Source organism: Eufriesea mexicana, unplaced genomic scaffold, assembly GCF_001483705.2.
Source record: "Eufriesea mexicana isolate 0111107269 unplaced genomic scaffold, ASM148370v2 scaffold18152, whole genome shotgun sequence".
Classification (NCBI taxonomy): Eukaryota; Metazoa; Arthropoda; class Insecta; order Hymenoptera; family Apidae; genus Eufriesea; species Eufriesea mexicana.
In genome coordinates, this window is record NW_016925480.1 from 83,356 (window position 1) to 106,535 (window position 23,180).

The 23,180-nt window shown below is 50.7% G+C and overlaps 3 protein-coding genes across 3 annotated transcripts in view; 1 reads left to right on the top strand and 2 right to left on the bottom strand.

Moving 5' to 3' along the window:
* Positions 1-5,515, bottom strand: part of LOC108554252 (uncharacterized protein DDB_G0271670-like) — a 68,209-nt gene extending 62,694 nt beyond the window's left edge. The window contains exons 1-5 of the mRNA XM_017909457.1: positions 5,380-5,515; positions 3,413-3,530; positions 3,173-3,376; positions 606-688; positions 212-294 (exon numbers count right to left, since the gene is read on the bottom strand). Of these exons, the coding sequence (XP_017764946.1) occupies positions 212-294; positions 606-688; positions 3,173-3,376; positions 3,413-3,530; positions 5,380-5,515 (624 nt within the window). The remainder of the gene's footprint in view (positions 1-211; positions 295-605; positions 689-3,172; positions 3,377-3,412; positions 3,531-5,379) is intronic.
* A 2,250-nt stretch (positions 5,516-7,765) lies between these two features.
* LOC108554261 (serine proteinase stubble) lies at positions 7,766-15,442 on the top strand. Its single transcript, XM_017909467.1, has 8 exons — positions 7,766-7,850; positions 10,287-12,184; positions 12,338-12,603; positions 12,759-13,032; positions 13,628-14,097; positions 14,492-14,789; positions 14,948-15,073; positions 15,284-15,442. Exons 1-8 carry the CDS (start codon positions 7,769-7,771, stop codon positions 15,440-15,442), a joined length of 3,573 nt encoding a protein of 1,190 aa, XP_017764956.1. The 5' UTR covers positions 7,766-7,768.
* An 853-nt stretch (positions 15,443-16,295) lies between these two features.
* LOC108554278 (mucin-3A) lies at positions 16,296-21,668 on the bottom strand. Its single transcript, XM_017909489.1, has 7 exons — positions 21,632-21,668; positions 21,025-21,326; positions 19,583-20,753; positions 18,926-19,131; positions 18,627-18,812; positions 17,827-17,968; positions 16,296-16,435 (listed from the first exon to the last, which is right to left on the bottom strand). Exons 1-7 carry the CDS (start codon positions 21,666-21,668, stop codon positions 16,296-16,298), a joined length of 2,184 nt encoding a protein of 727 aa, XP_017764978.1.
* Positions 21,669-23,180: the final 1,512 nt, after the last annotated feature.

Sequence of the window (23,180 nt, forward strand, 5' to 3'; positions counted from 1 at the left end):
CAGTCAAAGAATGGCACCAAATTTTTGGTGCCTAGATCGATGAGGAAATTTAAAATGGTTCCTGACCTGATCCATTTACCTTTTTTCTTCTGTCACGAGTCTCTCGTTTCCTAAGACTTTCTTGATGCGTTGCAGTCAAAGAATGGCACCAAATTTTTGGTGCCTAGATCGATGAGGAAATTTAAAATAGTCCCTGACGTGATCCATGTACCTTCTCCTGTTGTCCTAAGTCTCTTATATTCCAAAACTTTCTTGATGCGTTGCAGTCAAAGAATGGCACCAAATTTTTGGTGCCTAGATCGATGAGGAAATTTAAAATGGTTCCTGACATGGTCCATTTACCTTTTTTCTTCTGTCACGAGTCTCTCGTTTCCTAAGACTTTCTTGATGCGTTGCAGTCAAAGAATGGCACCAAATTTTTGGTGCCTAGATCGATGAGGAAATTTAAAATAGTCCCTGACGTGATCCATGTACCTTCTCCTGTTGTCCTAAGTCTCTTATATTCCAAAATTTTCTTGATGCGTTGCAGTCAAAGAATGGCACCAAATTTTTGGTGCCTAGATCGATAAGAATATTTTAAATGGTCCCTGACGTGGTGCATTTACCTTTTCCTTGTGTCTTGACTCTCTTGTGTTCCAAGACTTTCTTGGTGCATTGCAGTCGAAGATTGGCACCCAATTTTTGGTCCCTAGATCGATGAGAAAATTTAAAATGGTCCCTGACGTGTTGCATTTATCTTTTCCTACTGTCCCGAGTCTCTTGTATTCCAAGACTTTCTTGGTATTCCAGACAAAGGATGTCACCCAATTTTTGGTCCCTAGATCGATGAGAAAATTTAAAATGGTTCCTGACGTGGTGCATTTACCTTTTTCCTTCTGTCTCGAGTCTTTTACACTCCCATACTTTCTTGATACGTTTTATTTGAGAAATGTCACGAAATTTTTGTTGCGTTTATCGACGAGAAAAATCGAAATGGTCCCTGTTTTTCTCCATTTCCAGTCTTTACTCCGAATGTCAGAAAACTTTCGTCGCGTCGACCGTCGTGGAAGTTATTTGGAAATGGTACCCGACATATCCCTCCATCCTTTGTATTTCATATCGATTGCCAAGTACTTCAGACGTACTTCCGTTTGCGCGTTGTCACCGGAAGATGTCGCGACGTCTTTGCTCCAGTTTCTGGCGTGCAAAGTGTCCAAAATGGACCTCGATACGTTTCGTTTGCCTTTTTCCTTTGTACCAGGTCTCGAGTACTTTAAAGCTGTACGCACTACCGGCGAAAGATGTCGCGAGATCTTTGCTCTAGCAATTGTCGCGTAAAGTGTTCTAAATGGACCTCGATGTGTTCCGTTTGCCTTCCTCCTCTGTCTCGATTCTCGCGTACTCCAAGTCTCCTTCACCTTCCTCGCGTTTCAGCTGAAAGACGTCGCCAAGTATTTGTCCCTGCAATCATTGTGCAAAGCATTCGAAATGGACGGATTTGATACGTACCATTTACCTTTTCCTCCATTCCCGATTCTAACCTTTCGTATTCTAACGACACTCGCTGAAGTTATGCACGGATCCCGACACGTTCTTTCGATTTTCTTCCTCGAGGTACACAGGTGTATATATATAGAATATCGCCGGAGACGTGGAATACATAAAGAAACAGCGAGATATTTTCGTAAGTGTTACGAACGAGCATCGTTTCCATCTGCACGCTCGATCTCGCTAGCCGTTTCTATAAAAATTCAAATTTCGTCCCATATCCGAGACGGGTTGCGTAAGAAGCTCGTTCCGAGCCAGTTTCGCGACAGAAAACTTTCGTTTTCGATTGATAAGCGACTCGGGAAAAATAGAGATCGAAATTGAGCGAGTTATCCCGACGGACAGGAGGTTTTCTATGGTGTGCCATGGGTGAAAGGGAATGAAAATAAGCGGATTCGTACCTTCTGGAGACGAGAACAGTATCTCGGAGCGCGATGCCGTTTCGCGTTATCGAGCTCCTCCTTTTTCTCCGACTTTTTCTCTTTTTCTCCGTTTTCTCCCCATCCAACGGATCGTTCGTTCGCTATCGAAACTTTCTATACGAGCATGTATATTTCACGACCGGGTGGGTGTCGATACTCCACCAAGTTTTCTTATCTCGCGGGATGGACTCGGGAAATATTCCGCGCTTCCCTTTCCCCCATATCTCCCAACTTATTCTCCTTTCATCATCCCTTAACGATCCTCCCATTTATTCCTCGCCATCGCCGGAGAAGATCCAACAAACACCTTCCTACGTAGCGTCGAAAGAAGCGTCAACCATTCGAAATGACTGGTTTTCCACTTTTTATTCCTGCTCTCGACAAAAACGCATAAACGCTTCCGATAAAACTGCACGTCGACTTTTACCGAGACAGAAACGCAATTTTATGTACCCGTTCATTTTCGTCCTGCTCGCAGATAAAATAATCGTTTGCGAATTTTTGTGTATTCCGCGTACGATTAAATTTGCATATTCCACGCTTAACCGAGGAACACAGGAAACGGAGAATTAAGGAAGAGTTTTAATCAAGCGTGGAATTATAATTATAAATCGGACGTTGACGAGGTGAATTCTTACCTGTAGCAGTCGTTACTGGGATTGTTAGCTGTCCTCGGTAAATGTAAATACGCGTTATAGGTCATAGTTCTCTCGTTAAAATATCGCGCCATCCGTCGCAGCAAAGAAATCACTCGGTCTGCGAAGCTCGTTCGAAGCTCGTTCCTCCTCGCTTCCGGCTACGAAATTGATGTTTGCATACCACTCTTCGGGGTTCAATCGTCCCCACGTGGAAGTGATTTTCAATGGCGCAACGACAACGACGACGACGACGACGACGATGATAACGACGACGACGACGATGACGACGATGACGACGACGATGAGGGCGACGAGAACAACCAGAACGAGGAGGACGACGACGAGGACAACAAGGACAACAAGAACGACGAGGACAATGAAAACGAAGAGAACGACGAGGACAACGAAGACGAGGAGGATAATGAGGACAATGAGAACGAGGAGGACGACGAGGACAACCAGGACGAAGAAGACGAGGAGGACGACGAGGACAACAAGGACAATGAAAATGGAGAGAACGACGAGGACAACGAAGACGAGGAGGATGACGAGGACAATGAAAATGAGGAGGACGACGAGGACAACCAGGACGAAGAAGACGAGGAGGACGACAAGGACAACAAGGACAACAAGGACAACGAGAACGATGAGAACGAGGTGAACGACGAGGACAACCAGGACGAATAAGACAACAAGGACACCAAGGATGACGATAACGACGAGGACGACGAAAACAATGAAGACGACGAGAACAACGAGGACAAGGAGGACGAAGATGATAACGAGAACGACGAGGACAAGGATGACGTGGACGACAAAGATTACGAGGACGACGAGAAGAACAAGGACAACGAAGACAAGGATGACGACGAGAACGACGAGGACAACCAGGACGAAGAGGACGACGAGGACGATGACAACGAGGATAACGATGGGAAGCAAGCTAAGAAGCAAAAGCGACGATGGCGCGTACAACACGATTGGATTTTCTTCCCGCAAAGAGGAAGATCCTGGAAGAAAAAGCTCGCGTGACCTCTCGTATGTCGAGGCGTTTGCACGGATCGGGCAGCGAGATCGCGAGCTTTGGGAGCGAGCCTATCGACCGGCCACCCACGCACCCTAGCCTCGCCAGCAGCACCGATAAATTATCCCGCGTCGTAACATTGTCCCGTAACTCTGTACCCGGGGCCCGAAACGAGGTGGCAAGAAGCCGGTTGCCGTTAATAATTGGACGAATCCGCGTATGACGGTCGTTGGCGGGATTTTATGGGAAGTTTTATTTTTCGATATATCGAGTCGCGTCGAGGTTCATTCGGAAATTCCATTAGCCGGCAAATGGGCTGGATAAAACGAAAGATGCCGTTTGAGATATAAGGGTCATAAATCTTGACGCGTGAAAAGACGTTTTTCGTGGAACGTGTCGCTGAATGGCCGGCACGCGATCATCGCGATCCGCCGAGGAAGCTTTCGCGACGCGCGATCATCGCGTAAAACGACGGCGTAAATCAACACAGGAATCGACCCAGATGCGAGAGCTTTCTTCGAAAGCGTGGCCAACGCTCGAACAGCGCCGGTTGATTTATGTGGCGTGAAACGTGTTGACGTACGTTCGCGCGACGGCCGTGAACGCGAATCAATGTTTTGAGACTAAACGATTCGCCGCGAGCGTGCCCGTTTCCATCGCGTTTCTGCCCGCCGATCGCCAGCGTGATTCGCTTAAAATGATAATGAGCAACGGCCACGCCGAGAAATATCACTTTGGATGGCCGCTCGTGGCCGTTGGAGCGAGACCGCTTTGCATTCGCTAGCGCTCAGCGCCTCTGCCTTCGTATCCAAACGATCGAATTTCGATCGCAGCTCCTCGGTTGCATCGAGCTTTTCACGATCGGCTGCGACCCGACCCGAACTCTGCCGATAACGTTCGCGATAACGTTCCCTTGTCGATATCGCGAGCGGAACGGGAAGTCGCGAAAGCATCCGCGTCTACGCAGCTTTTCGTCGGAGCCCGATTCCGCTCGGTACCACAGCGAGCGTCCGCTCAGGCCGGCGCGTGTGTCGCGGCTGAAATACGAGACTCGATAAAACCGCATCCGTCCGCTGGAACAAAAAGCACCGAGGGACCGTGGTCGGATCTCCCCTTGGCCGGCGAATCGGTGTCAACGAGACAAATTGGCCGAAAAAACGACCGAGAAAGCCCCGAAAGTCAGCCCGATGACCCGGTATGCGAAACCAGAATTCGGTAACAAGCCGCCTCCAGCCCTGTCCGTCCCTCCACTCTTTCTCCTCGCCAGCAATCACCGCGTTTTTCTCCTATCGACCGGCTGCACCTGCTACCGATTGAATTACGTCCGCGCGATGTACCTGCGCGTTTGCAGGTTTTGCCAGCGTCCGCCGCGGACTGTCTCCGCGCCTATGGTCGCCGAACGCGGCGAAAAATGGCACGAATTTTGGGACGGAAAGTTGGGAAAGATCAGCACGAGATTAGACGACTGATTTTTTCTCGAGATTTCGAAGGAGACGCGAAAATCCGAAGCTTTTCGCGAAAAAGGAAGCCCTGGAGCGGCTAAGAGGGTGTAATCTCGCGAAATGCTCATTCATCGGATATCGTTCGTTATTAAGAACATTTTAGACTCTTAATACGCTGTACTGCAGAACATGCGAGTTATACGACCATTGTGAAATCGCATAAGCAGCGATAGCGGTGGGAAAAAGCATGATGTATTTATAACTAAACGGATGTGGCTTGACAATGCTAATTATCCGGTCTCGATTTTGGGACTAGACTCACCGACCACGGGAAGATCCTGAGAAACCCACGTTTCCAGATGTCCAGAACAGAGGCTCGTCGGGCTTAAGCCTGTATCGCACGATTCCAATCTTCCCGATTCGTTTAATCGCGTTGCTTCGTCTCCCGTTTGCCTTCTCCATTTTATCGTTTTATCGTATTTACGCTGCTCGTTTATTTCCGTTCTGAATTTATATACAATCCCAATTTGCTTGTTTACGCCATTACTGTTTTATCCGAGTGCACCGCGAGCGGAAATCGATGGGAATCGGCATGCACGAAGAGATTGCAGGAATTTGCGCGCGGATTTCCCGCGTTGGCGCAGCGGTGCTGCGCGGCGATTCGCGTCGGGCTGGAAATCCTGTTAAATCAATACCCTAATTGACCGAAGCGACTCGTGTGTAAACGCGCGTGAACACGTACGCAGGCCGTTTCGCGTAATATTCGAGCAAGGCTGTTCACCGCGTGGTAACATGGCCAGCTGGCCGAGATCGGGCATTACGCGATATCTCGCGGTTTTACTGCCGTGCCGTTTCGTTTATTTGCATAATAGTCGCTGATGACCCGTCGTAAAGACGCGGCGCGGACGCACAGACCTCGCCCTCTTTCGTCCGCTCCTGCGTGTTCCGTTCTTCGTGACTTCCACGTCCATTCACGCTCCTGGGGCTTTTTCTCAAGCGTTTCCAATAGGAAGCTCGCGTGCTCATCGAGCACCCTTTGCCTGCAACTGCTATACCAATTGCATCTGCTATTTACCATTCGCTAAACGCTCGCCTGGACGTAAAATAATTTTATTCCCCTCTAACGATGTTCCTCGGCTGCGCCGCAAGAAGCACCCTATATCAAAGCCCACGGACAGAAAGTCGATGGCTGCTCTTGCGGACGCTCGCTGCGTCGCATTTGTCACGGGCAACGTTTATTAGCCGAGGATCGATTTAATTGAATCTCCACCCGACTCCACCTACCACGAGACACGGCAGACCCACGGGCGATCCATCGATTTTACTCGCCACTGCATACTGACCTCCTCCTAGCGATATTACGCCGCATTGAATTCAGGTTAGCACGCCGGGGCACTCGTAACACGCGGACGCAAAAATTATGAATCCCGTGAAAGGTTTCTAGTACAAAGGCACGGCTGAACGGTCCAGTGCAATCGCACATTTCATTAAACCGTTACAGTGTGACGAGTTCTTTCGCCCGGCAACGTAGAAAGGTACGCGGACGCGATTGTCGCGCCATTCCATTTCGTTACAGTGACGCGACATTAGGAAAAATCGGACATTCGCGCGCCCGCCTCCCCTCGGGAATAAACTGCAAATTTCTGCACATTCTCTCTCTCTTTCTCTCTCGTCTCTTCATTGAGACATTGAATCTTTTCACCCCAAAGTACCAAAAATCCTCAGAGGCATCGAAGCTTTAAATTTAGGAAATTTATTTTGGCACGAAATAAAACGGAAGATTGTCTAAATCTCGAAGAGACTTCAGAGGCTTCAGAGGCTACAGAAATTTTAATTTTCTTAAAATTCAAATACCAAGTTATTCCAGTTGAAATTCGTCTTTTTATATATAAAATTTTTCGTCGTTTTGTCGTTTTGTTCTTAGGAATGGAGCGAATTCGCGAAGGTAGGAAAGCGTTGGAAAAATGTAAAATTGAAAATGGAACTCGACGACGATGAAAGGCGAAGCGAAGTGGAAGAGGCGAAGCCTGGAATCGCAGGTGGTTTCGCTCGATTTCCCCCATCGAGAGCGAAAATGTGACCTCGGGATCGTACTTTGGCAGCGCACCAAGGCACGCGAGGAACGTGCGGCATTAGGCATGCTTATTAGTAACAGAAACCGAAGGGGAGGCGACAGAGGGGCCGGTAAACGTATCTGCACGCGCGCACCTGTGTGCAGCGGCGCATCGGAAATCGCCGGGGCCGTGGAACAGGCAATAACGCGAGTCATACAGGTGTAACCCGGCCCGTGGATAACTGGACGCACACGTGCCCGCGTCCCGATGGGATTAGAGGAGAGTTTTGCAACTGTGCCACCGATGGCCGCTTGCCTCGTGCAATTTTCACGATTCTCCAAGATTAACCTTGCGCGCGTAACAATGCCCCGTAGCCGGTGCCGATCGTTTCCTCGTTGATAGAATTATATCGTCTACGTCGCGTCTCGCGTTTCCACGAAACGAAAAATTTGGTCGCGAGTTTGGAATCCGAGGTGGAAAAAGGCAAGAAAGGGAGAAAGAAGGGAAAAGGTAGGGTGGATCGATATTCCACGGATATTAAGCTGCTCTGCGTGATGGCTAACACGGACGACACGGAACGAAGGAACGCGCATACGTATTTCCGTGTGACGGAACGTTTACGTGGATTTTAAGTATGACGTTTCTGATTTCAGGGATCAGGATGCGGTGGATCGGTTACGTGGCCACGATTCTCTGGTGGTCGGGCATCGCCAGGTCCCTCAGCACGCTGAATCGAGGTCACAGTCAGTAATACTCCTTTTGGTGGTTTAAACGCGAGTATTTCAGTAGCCGCCGCGTTCCTTTCCTCGTGTCTCCTCGAGCTGACTTTCTTGGCTGGACCACTTCCTCGCCGTCCAGACTCTCTCGCGTGCTTTCGAACCAGAACTGGCCATTAATCGGATTCCCTTCGTTTTAATGCTATGCCCGACGTCCCGCGTATTGAGATCGTTCTCTCCGGACTGGCTCTTCCGCTTCCAGGTAGCAACAGTTTCCATCGAGAGTACGCCGTGCCGTTACACCGACAGTTATCTCCTCTTTGCACGGATGAAAAAGTGGCCAGTTCTGGTTCACCCTTCTGGCGAACCTTCTTCTACCGTTCCCTCTCGCCCCGTCGCCATTTCTCCACCTGTTCCGAGCGTTTCTCTTTCTACCACGAGATCCCTCTGAAACGTGTAACGCCTAATTGGACAGGGAACTCGGTCAAGGTGCAGTCGGTCGCGTGCTCGGCCGTGGGAAAAGAAAAGCGAACAAAGGGGAGACTTTCTTCCCTGTCCGAACCGCCTCGAGGTCGGGCAGGCTGGAAAAGCTTCTCTTTCTCGTTAACCCCGTGGTACACTGGAAAATTTACTTCCCGTTTGCACTGGCACTAACGATAATTGCGCTGGAAAATTGATGTACCGTATGCCATACCGCTTAAGCTGTCTATAGAAGCATGATAAATTCAAAGTATTAACCTCGCCGACTTTTCTCATCCGTTCGCGATATTAATAGTAAATTAATATCTTCGGCTAACCTCGCGATGTAACATAATATTCCTATCCCGTTTACCAACTGCATTATGTACACAGTCATAACGAACGCCGCGTAATTACCCCGTCCAGTCCCACTCCCCGACCGCGTTTCTAAACAACGCGCTTTAATATCCCTCTTTAATTACTCCCGGGAACAATGCGGAAAATCGTGCGCGAGCAGCAGAAGAGAGTGATCCTTTATTAACCAGCCGCGGAACGGTAGACCGATGTTCCGTTTAATATTTCCCGAAGACAACAGAGTCGCGCCGGGTCCTCGCTCCGTTTCGCCACTCCGACCACGACCACGACCACGACGTCGACGACGACGACGACGACGACGAAGATGACGACGACTTTGCGGAAACGTCGCGGGATTGGCCCCCGGCGTCCTCCGAGCCTCAGCCGTTCCCGCCAGTCCTCGCTGTCGGCCATTGTTCCGCTCCCCCGTGAAGATGAACGAACGTCGGCCGCCGATAAAGTTTTTCTTTAATTAACGCCGGCTCGGTATCGGAGAAAGCGAGACCGTGAAGGTAGAGAGACCGCGAACCGCGGCAATTTACGTCGGTTTACGCGCTCTTACTGTCTCGGTTAACGACCTGGCCCAGGTCTACGTACTCCCGTACACTTGGACGATCCATCGCCCGGTTTTTCCTTTTTCTCCCTCCTTTTTTTCCCTCCTTTTCGCGCGTGTCCCCAGCTTCACGCGGCCTCGAGCACTCCGCGAGGATCACGGCGCACTTTCACCACGTTCGGAAGATTCTATCGAAGGTTGTGGCACGTTAACGACGCTCCAATTACCCAACTCGATTCTCCGTCTCCTTCTCTTTTCCCAGTCTTTCTATCTTTCATCGAGCCCCCCTTCCCGCCGCCGTCCCCCGCTTTTCTTTTTCCCAACGACACCCCGGGCCCCGTTAATTAGCGGACTCGTCATCCGAAAGCCGATGGAAGAATCGTCGCGGAGCTATCGATCCAGGATTATTTCCGCGAACGAGGCGAACGATTATTCCTCGAACGACGCGACCTCGCGGGTCCCAGGATGCCTCTGTTAATTACGGAGCCGCGTCGATACTCTTTAAACGAGGGCTTATCACGCACCGCGCGGTAACGGGATATGGGTCAGCTTGGGAATCGTTGGAAACTCCGGTGTTCTCTATTCCAGATGGAAGAACAAACGTCGATTGAATTCGCGAACGATATTCGATAACATCGCGTTCGTTACGGGACATTAAAATCGATCATAGTCTCAATGTAAACACTGCTATTAGCGGGCTGACTTAATTGTGTGTTTACTGGCCTACTTCCAGCCTTCGCGTATCCGCGTTCCGAGAAACGCGGTGTACAGAGAGATCAATCATAGAAGCTATCGAATCGACGTTATTATTCCCGCAGCTCGCGGGAACCGCGTTCCTTCTTCCAGTTGAATCCTCGACATCCTTCGTCCCTTTGCGCCGCGTTTCCATGAAACGCGATTCGCTAACGCGCGACACGTGGGTCGATAACGGTGACAGGATGCGACGGAAGCTTCCACGGTACCTCGAAGCTTAGCTCCCTTAAACTAGCTTTAGCCGCTTTGAATCGCTTGGCAACCCTCCGTGGAAGGGTCCCCCCGAGGCAAAAGCCCGGAAAGACCCGACCGACATCAAAGACGTCATCGTCTGCTACGCGCAGGTTACAAAATCACCCCGAAACCCTGTCGAGTCCCCGGGCCAGAGTCCAAGGAGGGTACCTGCATGTTCGTGTGGGAGTGCATCAAGTCGGAGGGCACGCACGTGGGCGTGTGCGTGGACACGTTCATGTTCGGCAGCTGCTGCGTGCACAACACGACGACGAACGCGATCACCGCGTCCAATCTTCATCACCATCATCACCACCATCATCACTACCATCAACACGCCTCTTCCTCTTCATCGGACCCGCTGAGGCCGACCCTGGCGGAGGCGCTGGGCAACGAGTCGACCAGGCCCACGCTGACCTCCCTCTCCAGCTTCCTCGTCACGGACTCGAGCACCGCCAGGCCGAGTCACCATCCATCCGAGACGCTCGAGTCTTCCGGAGGGTCCAGCAGACCGCACAAACCGCTGTCGGCCGGTTCCGCTAGGCCACTGCAAAAAAGACCGCACGCGAAACCCACGTCTGATCACAAGGACAGAATCCAAACATCCGTGCTGCCGGTCTCGTCGAATTTCTGGGAGAAGGGCTCCCAGAGCACGAAGAGACCAAGCTCGGAGTCTTTGGAGAAGGGGTCTCAGAGCACCAAGAGACCAGGATCCACCGACCATTGGGAGAAGGGATCTCAGAGCACCAAGAGACCCGGATCCACCGACCACTGGGAGAAAGGGTCTCAAAGCACCAAGAGACCAGGGTTCTCCGAGCACTGGGAGAAAGGAACTCATAGCACCAAAAGACCAGGATTTTCCGAACAGTGGGATAAGGGGTCTCAGAGTACCAAGAGACCAGGATCTTCCGAGCTCTGGGACAAGGGGTCTCAAAGTACCAAGAGACCAGGATCTTCCGAGCACTGGGATAAGGGGTCTCAGAGTACCAAGAGACCAGGATCGTCCGAGCTCTGGGAGAAGGGATCCCAAAGCACCAAAAGACCAGGATCTTCCGAACAGTGGGACAAGGGGTCTCAGAGTACCAAGAGACCAGGATCTTCCGAACAGTGGGACAAGGGGTCTCAGAATACCAAGAGACCAGGATCATCCGAGCTCTGGGACAAGGGGTCTCAGAGTACCAAGAGACCGGGATCTTCCGAACAGTGGGACAAGGGATCTCAGAGTACCAAGAGACCAGGATCTTCCGAGCACTGGGATAAGGGGTCACAGAGTACGAGGAGACCAGGATCTTCCGAGCACTGGGATAAGGGGTCTCAGAGTACGAAGAGACCAGGATCGTCCGAGCTCTGGGAGAAGGGGTCCCAGAGCACCAGAAGGCCGGGATCTTCGGATCTTTGGGACAAGGGATCTCAGAGTACCAGAAGACCCGGATCGCCCGACGTTTGGGAAAAGGGGTCTCAGAGTACCAAGAGACCAGGGTCCTCCGATCCTTGGGACAAGGGGTCTCAGAGTACCAAGAGGCCCGGCTCCTCTGATCCTTGGGACAAGGGGTCTCAGAGTACCAAGAGACCCGGATCATCCGACCCGTGGGAGAAGGGATCTCAGAACACGAAGAGACCAAGTTCCCAGAGCACGAAGAGACCCGGAGGTGTCTGGGAGGATAGTAGTCAGAATACAAAGAGGCCAGGTCATCATGACTCCTTGAATCTTCAGAAGACTAGACCGGAAAATAGTCAGCATACGTCTGTCAAAGAGAAGGACACGACGCATGGGAGCTTTCAGAGTCATCATCAGGGGTTCAAGGATAAGATAGACACGGGACACAATACGTTGGTGATTAGGTTACCCGGAAAGGAGCATGCTTCCAGCGAGGATGAAGGCATCAGGCCCAACAGGCCTAACAACCAAAGACCGTTCGAGTCGAGACCCGACGATAGCAAGACGGAGGATGCTGATTTGAGCGTACAGGAGTCTGTCCATAGACCGAGCGTTAATTCGGTCGACGAGAACGTAAGTATTCCAAACAGCCTATCTTTTCGTCTCCCGAATGACTTTGCGTTTTACCAAGTGCCATTTAAAGCAGTTAGATATTCGGTATCGCCAGATTTCTTCGTTGTAAAATAAAACTCACCCGGGTTCAAACGTAGCTGATCTTTTCGGCAGGAAACTGCCAAGGACCCTCATCCCAGCTTGAACTTCATTCATACGGAACGACCACAATGGGCAACCAAACCGGTATCCCCGAAACCCACGACGGAGTTCTCGAAACCGTATTTCTCGGTGAAAACGACCACCTATCGGCCAATCCCGATGAACAATCAGCCGGACACCAGGCCGAACTTCATCTCGAAACCCAATAGTTCGAGCACCGCCATGAAAACCACAACCACTGCCAGGCCGACGCACTTCAGTGGTCAGTCCACTACCAGGTATTCGACTATGTCCTTAAGTTATACTTAGTGCCTTGACCCAACCCCGAATTTCTTCCCGCATCTCCAATTTCCGTCGTGATTAATGGCTCCATCGTCGGAGCAACCGAAAGCCGATTTTCGAGCGCCAGCTTCAAGCTTTTCTTTCATTCTAGCGCAGCCGGATCCTTACCACAGACCTCTCACTGGCACGTGACCACAGAGCCGGTGTTCGTCACGAAGCAAAGACCATCCTCGTCCACAAAACCGATGGGTTCATCCGAGACGACTAAACCTCTGACAAGTAGTTCGCATTTCTGGTCGGAGAACAGCTGGTCGCCGCCGAGACCGTCCTTGAAGCCACACTGGACCGACAACCCTAGCCTCCTTCAGAACGGGCCCGAAGCGTTTCCACCGCGGCCGAGTTTCAAGCCGACAGAACCGCAAGAAGTACGTGTAGACACTTGTTCCTCGGATCTCGCGACCTGTTTGCTCAGCGTCCAAACATTTGTAACGGTTGGATAAGGGTTGACGGACACGTATTCGTCCTAGCGGAACTTCTTCCAACATGGCGGATCGATCGATCGTTTAAGTAATAATATCCAGACGATGGAATTGTTGTGTCTTCGAGTAACTCGAAGAACCACGTCGATCCACGTGGCCTCTGGCCGTAATCGCGAACAGTTGTTCCCTGTTCCAGAGACGTAATGCTTCCTCCTGTTATCTCGAAATCGGTTCCTCTCTGAGGAACACCTTTATCGCGTTATATCCTTCCTGTTTTATCACGGTACCCCGCGGTATTATTAGATTCTATAAGGTACTTGTTGCGAGATAAAAAGTAAGTTTCACCCTGTGAACGAGAACGACGTTCTGCCGCAGATTACTGTTAATCGCGACGAAGAAGCATTGGCTCGGCCTTCGATTCGATTACACAGGCCATTGAGCATCGCGTTACAAAGTGGAGAAACGACGAACCGGACGGGGAAATTAATAAATTGGAACCGCATCGGCTCGCTAATCCAGCACGTACGTTTCCTTTTCGCAGAACACGGAGTTCCACAAACCGCTTGGCGCAGCGCATTACATCACCACGTCCCACTTCGAGACCTCCGCCAGGCCCAGACCCACGAAGAAAACCACCACGTCCACGACTACGACCAGTACCACTACCACCACCACCACAACCAGCACCACTACCACCACGACCACCACGACCACCACGACCACTCCAAAACCCGACACGACTCTGTCCACGACCGAGGCGATCGCGAAGACCGGATCGGTGTTGACGGTGTCCGCCGCAACCGAGAGCAAGGGTATGCAGTGCGGAGTACCGCCCCTGTTTCCGCGACCAGAGACCAGGATCGTTGGAGGCAAGGACGCGCCGTTCGGTCGATGGCCTTGGCAGGTATCCGTCAGGCGCACCTCGTTCTTCGGCTTCTCGAGCACCCATCGCTGCGGTGGAGCGGTGTTGAACGAGAACTGGATCGCGACCGCGGGACACTGCGTGGACGAGTGAGTACCGTCCAAGTACTATGCTTAGACGCGTCGATTACGTGTAAGAAAACAGGAATACGCGGCTCTATGGAATAGCGGTGGAGAAAAAATGGCCGACTAAATAATCCCGAAGGCGAGCGCGAGAGGGATAGGCAAAAAGCGAACGGGCATGAAAAAGAATGAGTGTAAGAGAGGTGATCATGGAGAGAAGCGCGATCAGTGTACGTAATTGCTTCCTGTTATGATTACGCTGCTCGGACGTGAGTGAATGCAAATGCGCCTGCCCGGCGTCTAGAAAATGAACCTCGATTAACCCGAATACGGATCTCGACGTCTCACCTGGTCGCTTGGATAACGTGGCGAGCGTTAAAATGCAAAACGATTGAAACGTTCGCCGTCGATTCTGTTGCAGCCTGCTGACCTCGCAGATCCGGATCAGAGTGGGCGAATACGATTTTTCATCGGTGCAAGAGCGACTGCCGTACGTGGAACGCGGCGTGGCGAAGAAAGTGGTGCACCCGAAGTACAACTTCTTCACTTACGAGTACGACCTGGCGTTGGTTCGACTGGAGAGTTCGTTGACATTCGCGCCGCACATCTCGCCCATTTGTCTGCCGGCCACTGACGATCTATTGATCGGCGAAAACGCCACCGTCACCGGCTGGGGAAGGCTGAGCGAGGGTGGCACCCTGCCTTCCGTGTTGCAAGAGGTAAAACCGCGAGTCGCGGAGGATCGAGTGTCATCTGGCAACGATCCATTTTAGAGGCTCTTGACAGGTTTTAGCGGAAGATCGGTGATCTAGACGGATCCGTTCAGAGACGGATGATGGTACCGTTGACTTAGACGAGGGGTCGGTGTCTGTTTCAGGTTTCCGTGCCCATAGTGAGTAACGATAGATGTAAGTCAATGTTCCTGAGGGCTGGGAGACACGAGTTCATACCGGATATCTTCCTGTGCGCCGGATACGAGAGCGGTGGCCAAGATTCTTGTCAGGTACCTTTTCGAATTCGCTGTCTAGGTTTCCTTGCGCTACCGTGTCAGAAATACCAGTGAAAATTTCCAGATAGACGTTCACGTTCTGCTAAATTATGCGTATCCCTTTAAATATCGAGTTCACGTTGGAATCCGTGGAAAGTCGATATCCAGACAGACCCCGGTGGTATTCCGTAAGCCTCAGAAAGGCTCCTCACGTGTAATTTTCAGGGCGATTCGGGCGGTCCTCTGCAAGTAAGGGGGAAGGATGGTCGATACTTCCTCGCGGGCATCATATCCTGGGGAATCGGTTGCGCGGAGGCCAATCTGCCAGGGGTGTGCACGAGGATCTCGAAATTCGTCCCGTGGATCCTGAAGAACGTCACCTGACCGGGCTTCCGGTCGACCATTTGCCACTGGACCCTGTCGACAGCTTGACGAACCGACTCGCCGGAGTCTGAGCGTTCCGAACGTAACTCTGCACGAGTTTCTTCGATTTCTTCGAGGATTTCTTAACCGAGGGGTAACAAAGGGATCGCACGAATCACTGCCAAATACGTAAGACTTGTCGGGGAGGACGAGACCCCAGCGGAAAGCTTCTCGCTCGCCTCCGAGGTTGAAAAAGGGAGAAAGAACGGTAGAAAAGAAACGAGAGCTGTAATGATATATATTGGATAGAAGTTTGAGAAACTTCCATCTCGAAGACTGCCGCTCCGAAAGCGAAGCCAATCAAACACAGACAGCGCGAGACTGTGGAGATCGTTGCCGAACGATAAAGAAACTCGCGCACCCAGGACTGTATTTATATATACATATATAAATATAAGTAAGATAATAATATATTTCTCGTGGAACGAGCTGTTGGCTCGTCTGTCAGTTTTTGCCAGCCTGTACATGAATATATAAAAAGAAGAGAATTAAGTGGAAATAGCTATTGGCTTGACGTTGAAAAGGCCTCCAAAAAGGACGTTGAATAATTAAAAGATATTGGCAGTTTCAGCAGCAAGCCCGTAATTATACATTTATCTACCAAGTTGTATAGCGAATTCTGTAAAATGCTAAGTTCTTGCCCATCGCCTTTAGTAATCGTCTATTAATCGAAGAGCTAAATTAAACTCCTCTCCCTCCCTTCGACTCTCTCTTTCAAGATATATAACGATATTTATAAGTATGTCAAATAAACATATGTTTATTACTATGAGGGATTCGTGCATTTTGTTCCCAAGCAGGATCATATCGGGGTTTACAAAATTCGCGAATTGAGCGGGTCATTGACCCGGCCAGCGATCAGAGCCACCGAGGTCTCGGCGTCGACGATGAAGTAGAGGAACGGTTGGACAACCGTAAATGGCACTGGCCCAGCCCTCTCGAATAATCCATTACCTAGAGGAGAAGAAGCACTTTTAATATTTTCACCGATAATTATAAACGACAACTTGCTAAGACTCGATAAAATCGCTAATTACGAACTAGTCCAGTGCAAATGACGAAGAAGCTTCGGGATAATGGAGCAGCTAACGAGGAGTCTGTGATACGGAAAGAGAGAAAATGGAAATTAGAAATGAACAGCTGACGGATTAATGAAAACATTTACGAGCAGCATTCCTCGTAACGATTCAGGAATTCCTAGTAAGCATAATGGAGAACAACCGCAAGGTCTTTTTATTTATTTCCCTCGGTGAGTCAGCCGCAGGATATCAGCTATTAAATCCTAGCCAACTTTATAACAATACTGAGAATATTCCTCGATCGTGGCCGGCGTCAATTACGATATACCGGAAACCACGGCTCTTCGACGAGCAAACAACGAATTAGCAACGATTCGACATTTGCCAATCGGTCAGAGAAAAAATTCCTCGCTAATCTTTGCGTAACCATCCGATCAGATGCCAAACGGTATGGCCGTAAGACAAAAAGAAATAACCGTAATGAATCTATTTCCCTCGAAAACACCGACGTTGAACTGACCGCGATATTTATCCCATTCTCATCCTCTCATCGCCGTTGCCAGTCAACAACCTCGACAATGGAGAAAGAGAGAGAGAGAGAGAGAAAGAGAGATCATCGAGTTACGAATCCAACGATTCACCAATGACCAACGAGACCGTCCCTCGAGGAATCAATCGAATTCGACACGGTTCGCGTTCGCCCGACCTTCGCGAATGTTTTTAATCTACCGTGTGTCTGGAAAACACCGCCAAAACCCGTCCAATGTCCCGGTGAACTTTACGCTAGCCTAATCAGAGATCGATCGCGACGATAATATGCAGAGACCAGCGAGGAACACGACGACGAAGAGGAAGAGGGAACGGATCAGACACGCGCCAGTAGTAACGGCCAGGCATCGTCAGACGTTTGCTCGCAGCGCGTACACCACGTCAATGGCGAACGACGTGCACGAAGAATCGCAATTTCACCGGTAGGGATTGCGACAGAGCGATTGCCTGATCGTACCTTCTGCCAATCGCTGATCGTTCCCTCCCTTTGACGACGGTATCCTCTCTGGTTTTTGTTTGCACAGTAAATTCGTGACTCCGCGACATCCTTTGAGAGAAATAAAATAAAATGTAAAGTTCGCGGTAGATTTCGTGATAAAATTCGTGGTGGAATCGACGAGGTGGAAGACGTCGAGATTTGGACGTTCGACGTTACGAGGCGAAGGAGAAGTGCAGTATAGAACGTAGAGAGCAGAGAGTAGAGACCTGGATGGTAATATCGGTAATAGTCCCGACGAAGTGGAACGATCAACGGAGGATCGGTATAGGGCGACTCACGAGAGTGGGTTCTGTCGGGTTTCATGTAGTTCCTGATGTTCACCCCGATGCTCTGTTGCGCGTCCCTGGCGTACACGCCGAGGTCCGGTGTCATCGGCGAAAGATCGGCGGCTCTCGGCTCGAACACGTCCAGGATTCCCAGCTGCGAGGAAAATGAATTAAACGGCGGAGCAAAGAGGAGCAAAATAATTGGAGGTGAAATACGATTATTTAAAGAGCGATAAAAATGGCGATTCAGCGAGGGGGGGAAAAAACAAGGATCGCTAAGTAAAGCGATCCCATCTGGCCGCGTAGAGTCGTCCTATAAAACAAAAAGCTTCGACTTCGCTTAACTCGCGCGGCTCGAGCTGAACGACGTTTATTCAGAGGCACTAAAACTGCCGAGGGAATGCTCGACCGACGCCGGAATCGGCCATAAAACTCGCGAGCAGAACGTTACCCGCTCCAGAATTACGCCTATTAAACAATTCCCATTTTTCGCCGGCCGGTGTGTTTCGAATTGTCGTGAATTACGTGTCGTCGAGGAGGAGGCCGCGTGTGCCGATAGCTTCGCTTCGCGGAACACAGCCGTGACGAGAAACGGAAAGTGCACTCAAGATCTCGACTAACGCGATTAAGTAATTAGGCGCTTAATGGCCGAGACTAATGGCAAAATATCGAGCGGCGAGCACCGGCAAGCACGATTCGGCCAGGTTTCGAGAGTCGTTCTCTGGAATGGTCCTAGTCGAATTCGTCGACGATCCGGGCTTGGCCCAGAGGAAGCAAATTCGTTGGCTTTTGACAGACGTTAGCGTTCGTACCCTTTGCAGGAAGGACGTCAAGGTGACGAACCCGCGCAACATGAAGGAGGGAATGGTGGCCCTGACCCAAGTGGACTGTAACTGCTTCCGCAACAGTCTCAACGACTTCCCGCCGAGATCCCTGGCCAGTCGATACGTGTCCCTTCTGTCCGTCGCCATCATCAGGATGATGTTGTATCTCGGGTCCTGCAATCGGAGACACGCTTTCACACCGTGGTACGGTCTCGCCCTTGAAGAGCGGCTGTAGAAATTACGATAACGGCATTTCCAAGAGCTTTTCGTGGAACGACGGTTCTTACGTCGAGCGGAAACTCAAGGGCGACCGCGTGCAACGATGGGAAATAGGCAAAAGGCAGAACGGCGAAGTATCTGGATGCCGTGACGGAGGAGACGTCGCAGCCGTTCACTAGGAACGATATCTCCGTCGAGTCTCTGACGGATGCTTCGTTCAGGCTCGGGGAAAAAGGCTTCCAGATACCCAGGTCCTGCATCCAGATCCCCTCGTCTGAAATCCAGAAGATGAAGCGTAGAAACAGCACGAAGATAGTAAAAAGTTATTTCTAATTAATATTCTCCTACTTGTCAAGATATTGCATTCCATTATTTGGATCGTCGTATATATTTCAAAACGATTATATAAAAATATAATATAAGCTAGAGTTTACAAGAACGAAGAGGATAGAAACGGACACCTCGAAACGAATAGCCAAACTATGCCAAGCTATATCCTAAATCGGTCCGAGCTCGAAAGCCTCGGGTCCGTGTGTTACCTCATTTTTCACGGATCTGACATAATAATCCGAGAGAATTCGACGAAATTCATCAACGCTCTGACCAGGACCTTTCATCGTTCGTTTTAATCATCTCCCGAGACGTTCTCCTCCACGTGCGTTAGCCATCGGTCAATCACACCGCGGTGTGTAGAATAAAAAAGCTGAGAAAAAACAGCACTATACCTGGATAGCTAGAAAAGAATCCCCTAGGGCTCCTGTAGCTACGTTTCCTTCGATTCATCATCGTGGCTGAGGATACAGTGGTCAGCTGTCCAGTCGACCCGATTTCACCTGTAGCAACGGTCGTGACTGGCAAATCGGTAGATCCCATCTCGTTCGAGATAGACTGATTGTTCGCCGAGTCCGTTGAAACGGTATTCTCGTCGGCAGGTGGTCCATCCGTGGGTCCAATGGACGTCTGATCCGCCTGTGTCGGGATCGTCGAACTCGTGGAGGCTTCCGTGACGTTGACTGGTGGCGTTACCGTCGTTTCCACGGATGACACGACGACGACGGTGGTTCCACTGGTCGTTGACGAGGTTGTCGACATGGTCGTTGACTCCGGGACGGGTTCGGTCACGGATTCGATCCGTGTAACGATGGTAGTCGGTTCCGGGCTTGCCTCCGTGAACGTGGTGGACATAGAAGGCTGCGAAGCGGTGGTAGGTGGAGTAGGAACGATGGCGACGCTCGTCAAAGTTGGCGGAGTACTCGGGGTACTTTCGGTACTCGGGGACTGAACGGTCGTAATGACAGGCATCGTTGTAGGTGGAACAGGGCTCGTGGTAGTTTGTAATCCCTCTGTCGAGGTTGTCGTGGAGACCGTAGGCGTAGTAGTAGGACTCGTGGGTGTAGTAGACGCGATCGTCTGGGTAGATGAAGTTGTAATTGAACTAGGCAAGGTAGTAGCAGCAGCTTTGGTACCGCCCATTGAAACTGCGCCGGCAGGAGTAGTTTCTGTCAATCTATCTTGCTCGTCTATCGTGCTCAAAGTCATTCCGAGTAGCTCTACCGAGGGTGTAGTCGACATAGGTATCTCGCTCGTTCTTTCGGTACTCTGTTCGCTTTGCGTGGTAACAGTCTGCGTGGTAGGAATTTGCGCGGTGGTAGTAGGCATGGTAGCAGTTTGCACGGTGGTCTCATCGGGAACTGACGTCGTGACTTCCGTCGTCGGCTGTTCAGTCACCCCGCTAGTCGTGGTCTCGGGCACCGACGTGGTTTCGTTCGTGTCCTCCTCGGGGATGGACAGGTCGAAGCCGTAGAACCTCAGGATGTCCTCGTACTCTGGCCTGAGCTTGGTGTTCTCGTGATTGAGCGTGAGGCCGCCGAGGAACCCGTCCGCGTTCAGATACGTCTTCGAAATGCAGAAATAATTACTCCGGACCCGTCACGGATCGTCGATCTTTACTCGGTTACGAAACTCGTTGGAAAAGAGCGATCGACCGAGGGAGAAACCGGCACTTAGAGAAGAGAAATTACGCGTTCAAGCCTCAAATGAACCGTCGTCGTGGCAAATATTCCGTGTCCCTTTTCCGGCTAATCGCTCTCCACCGACCCATTACGCAACGCCGAACGATTTAACCAAGCTCCAACGTATCCCGCGCGATTCCCCCCGTGCCTCTTACCCTCAATCTGCGATGGATATCGCGAAAACCGATCCTGGTGATGTCTCGATCTCGCGGCAGACCAAGAGCATCAGCGATCTGCTGTCTCCCTCTGCCAGCCGAGCCCTCGTAGAGTGCGGCCAGGACGAAGCCAACCCCCGTCGGCGAGAATGCCACGTTCCCGTGGGCCGTGTACTGCTGCAGAATCCGCACGCCTAGGTCGTTAATAACGTCCGTGATGATGTCGACCGGCCGATGCGGAACCGGTTGATACCAGCCGTCGAATCCCACGTTGTCGTAGCCGTGGACAAGCACGGACAACACTGTTGGAATATTTTCGTCAAAAAATCATCGAATCTCAAGGATCTCCGGTTAACCGTGAATCAAAGGAAATTCCTCCTTTGCCGATCTCCGACTCGCGATACCTCTCCGCGTCCACGTCAAAGTACGATCCCTCGAATCCCTCGAAACTCACGATTCGTCTTCTAAATCCTGAGGAATCGGGGCACGCGAATCTCTACGCGTTTGGAGAACCGTGCATTTGGAGGATAATTAACGTCGACGTCGAGGAAAACGCTGGCGAAAACGAAGGTAGCCGAAGAGAGTAAAAAGGAATCGGCATACTCACGCTGCAGCAGGATCAGCCAGGATATCCGCGCGCCCATATTAATCGCGACTGGTTGCTGGATCACTGGCGGACGAGGAGCACAGGTCGACTGTCTGCGAGCATGGACAACGCGTTCCTCGCCGATTCTCTCTCGATTCACGAAAGGAAGCGCGACACGGTGGCGCGGAAACGGCCGGTAGGCAGCTCTATTAGGATTAGTCTTAGTCGTCCGCTCTCTACGTCGGAACTGGCTCGCGGATGGTGCACGCCGCCCGCTCGAGCCTCTGCCGGCCACTCTGGGATTTTTTAAACGGCAAGGTCGTCAGGTAGATAAACCCGTGTCTATGTACGTCGTCATATCGCGCGCTCGCTCTTCTCCTTCCCCCTCGCGGAACCGAGAACCGGGGTTCCAGCTTCCCTAGAGGATGCGAGTAGTAGTAGTAGTAGTAGTAGTAGTAGTAGAAGTGGTAGTAGTAGGAAGCGGAGGAGGTGGAAAAGGAGGCGAATTATTCAGAGAATCGTGGCGAATTCGTTGCTCGAAACCTCGCCATGGTCTTCCATTCGAAGAACACCAGACTTTCTGCAAATTTTATCGATCCACCGTGAAGTAGAATTTCGAGGGTTTGCGATTGGAATTCCAATTTGCTTCGAAAGCTAACGTGTCGTCTAAAAGATTTGGGATTTTCGTTATCAACGGATCCCGATCGAGAAGGTTTACCGTGCTCGATGTAACCCAAAACTCGAGACCTTTCCTCGAATTCTGGAAATTTCCCGGATTGATAATCCCAGTTGCGAATCGCAGGTGAAGAGGCTCCAGGTCGGAATCCTAATTTGCCTTGAAGTTTAAGATATCGTCGGGAGGATTTTGTTATCAACGAATTTCAATCGCGAGAGATAAGGAGCGGGTCGAGCGAAGTAACGCAAAACCCGAGACCTTTCCTCACATTCGCGTTCGCACACTTGCAACCGCCATTCTTCTCCGAGTTTGATCTTAATAAAGCGACTAGTTGTGGCAACTTCCAGGGTAACGTAACAGGGAGCAACTGAATCATACGCGTCATAAGTCTTGCTCAATGTTGGGGTCGTTACTGCTCACAATGCGATAAACCTTGTTAGGCGCGAAGTCTTCCAACGAAATTAACGACTCGACGAAACAATGAAGGAATCAGCGAGGTGTCTGCGCGAAGAGAGCGTCAGCCAGGAACCGTCTGTTTAATTTTGGCAAGAAATTTCTGACCCCGCGATTTCATTCGCGCAATTTCGACTCGGTCGAATCGGCTGCTCTCGTGATTGCGATACGATTATGGTATTATAATTTGAACGATGTCGAAGTTGTTAGTCTTTTGAATGAATCTTTATTGCTCATACGGTACAGAATAATAGCAGCTGCCGAGTACAATTTCTTAAGATTAACCGCGTAGATAGTATCCACGAAACGTTGCCACCGCTCTCGTGCAACTAACGATAAAAAGGATGCCTCGGTCATGGAAAGGGCCGAACGTTTTCGACTTCGAACGTTGCGTGGATATCCACGCAATATCCGGTGCCGTCCATTACCCGCAAATTAGCC

Bases quoted from the DNA above. Each gene is read 5' to 3' on its own strand.
- LOC108554278 (XM_017909489.1), bottom strand. From the start codon at position 21,668: ATGGGCGCGCGGATATCCTGGCTGATCCTGCTGCAGC. The intron at 21,327-21,631 runs GTGAGTATGCCG...ATATTCCAACAG, and splicing joins CTGGCTGATCCTGCTGCAGC to TGTTGTCCGTGCTTGTCCAC. The intron at 17,969-18,626 runs GTACGAACGCTA...TTTTCCTCGCAG, and splicing joins TGACGTCCTTCCTGCAAAGG to CTGGGAATCCTGGACGTGTT.
- LOC108554261 (XM_017909467.1), top strand. From the start codon at position 7,769: ATGCGGTGGATCGGTTACGTGGCCACGATTCTCTGGTGGTCGGGCATC. The intron at 12,185-12,337 runs GTAAGTATTCCA...TCTTTTCGGCAG, and splicing joins TTAATTCGGTCGACGAGAAC to GAAACTGCCAAGGACCCTCA. The intron at 15,074-15,283 runs GTACCTTTTCGA...TGTAATTTTCAG, and splicing joins GTGGCCAAGATTCTTGTCAG to GGCGATTCGGGCGGTCCTCT.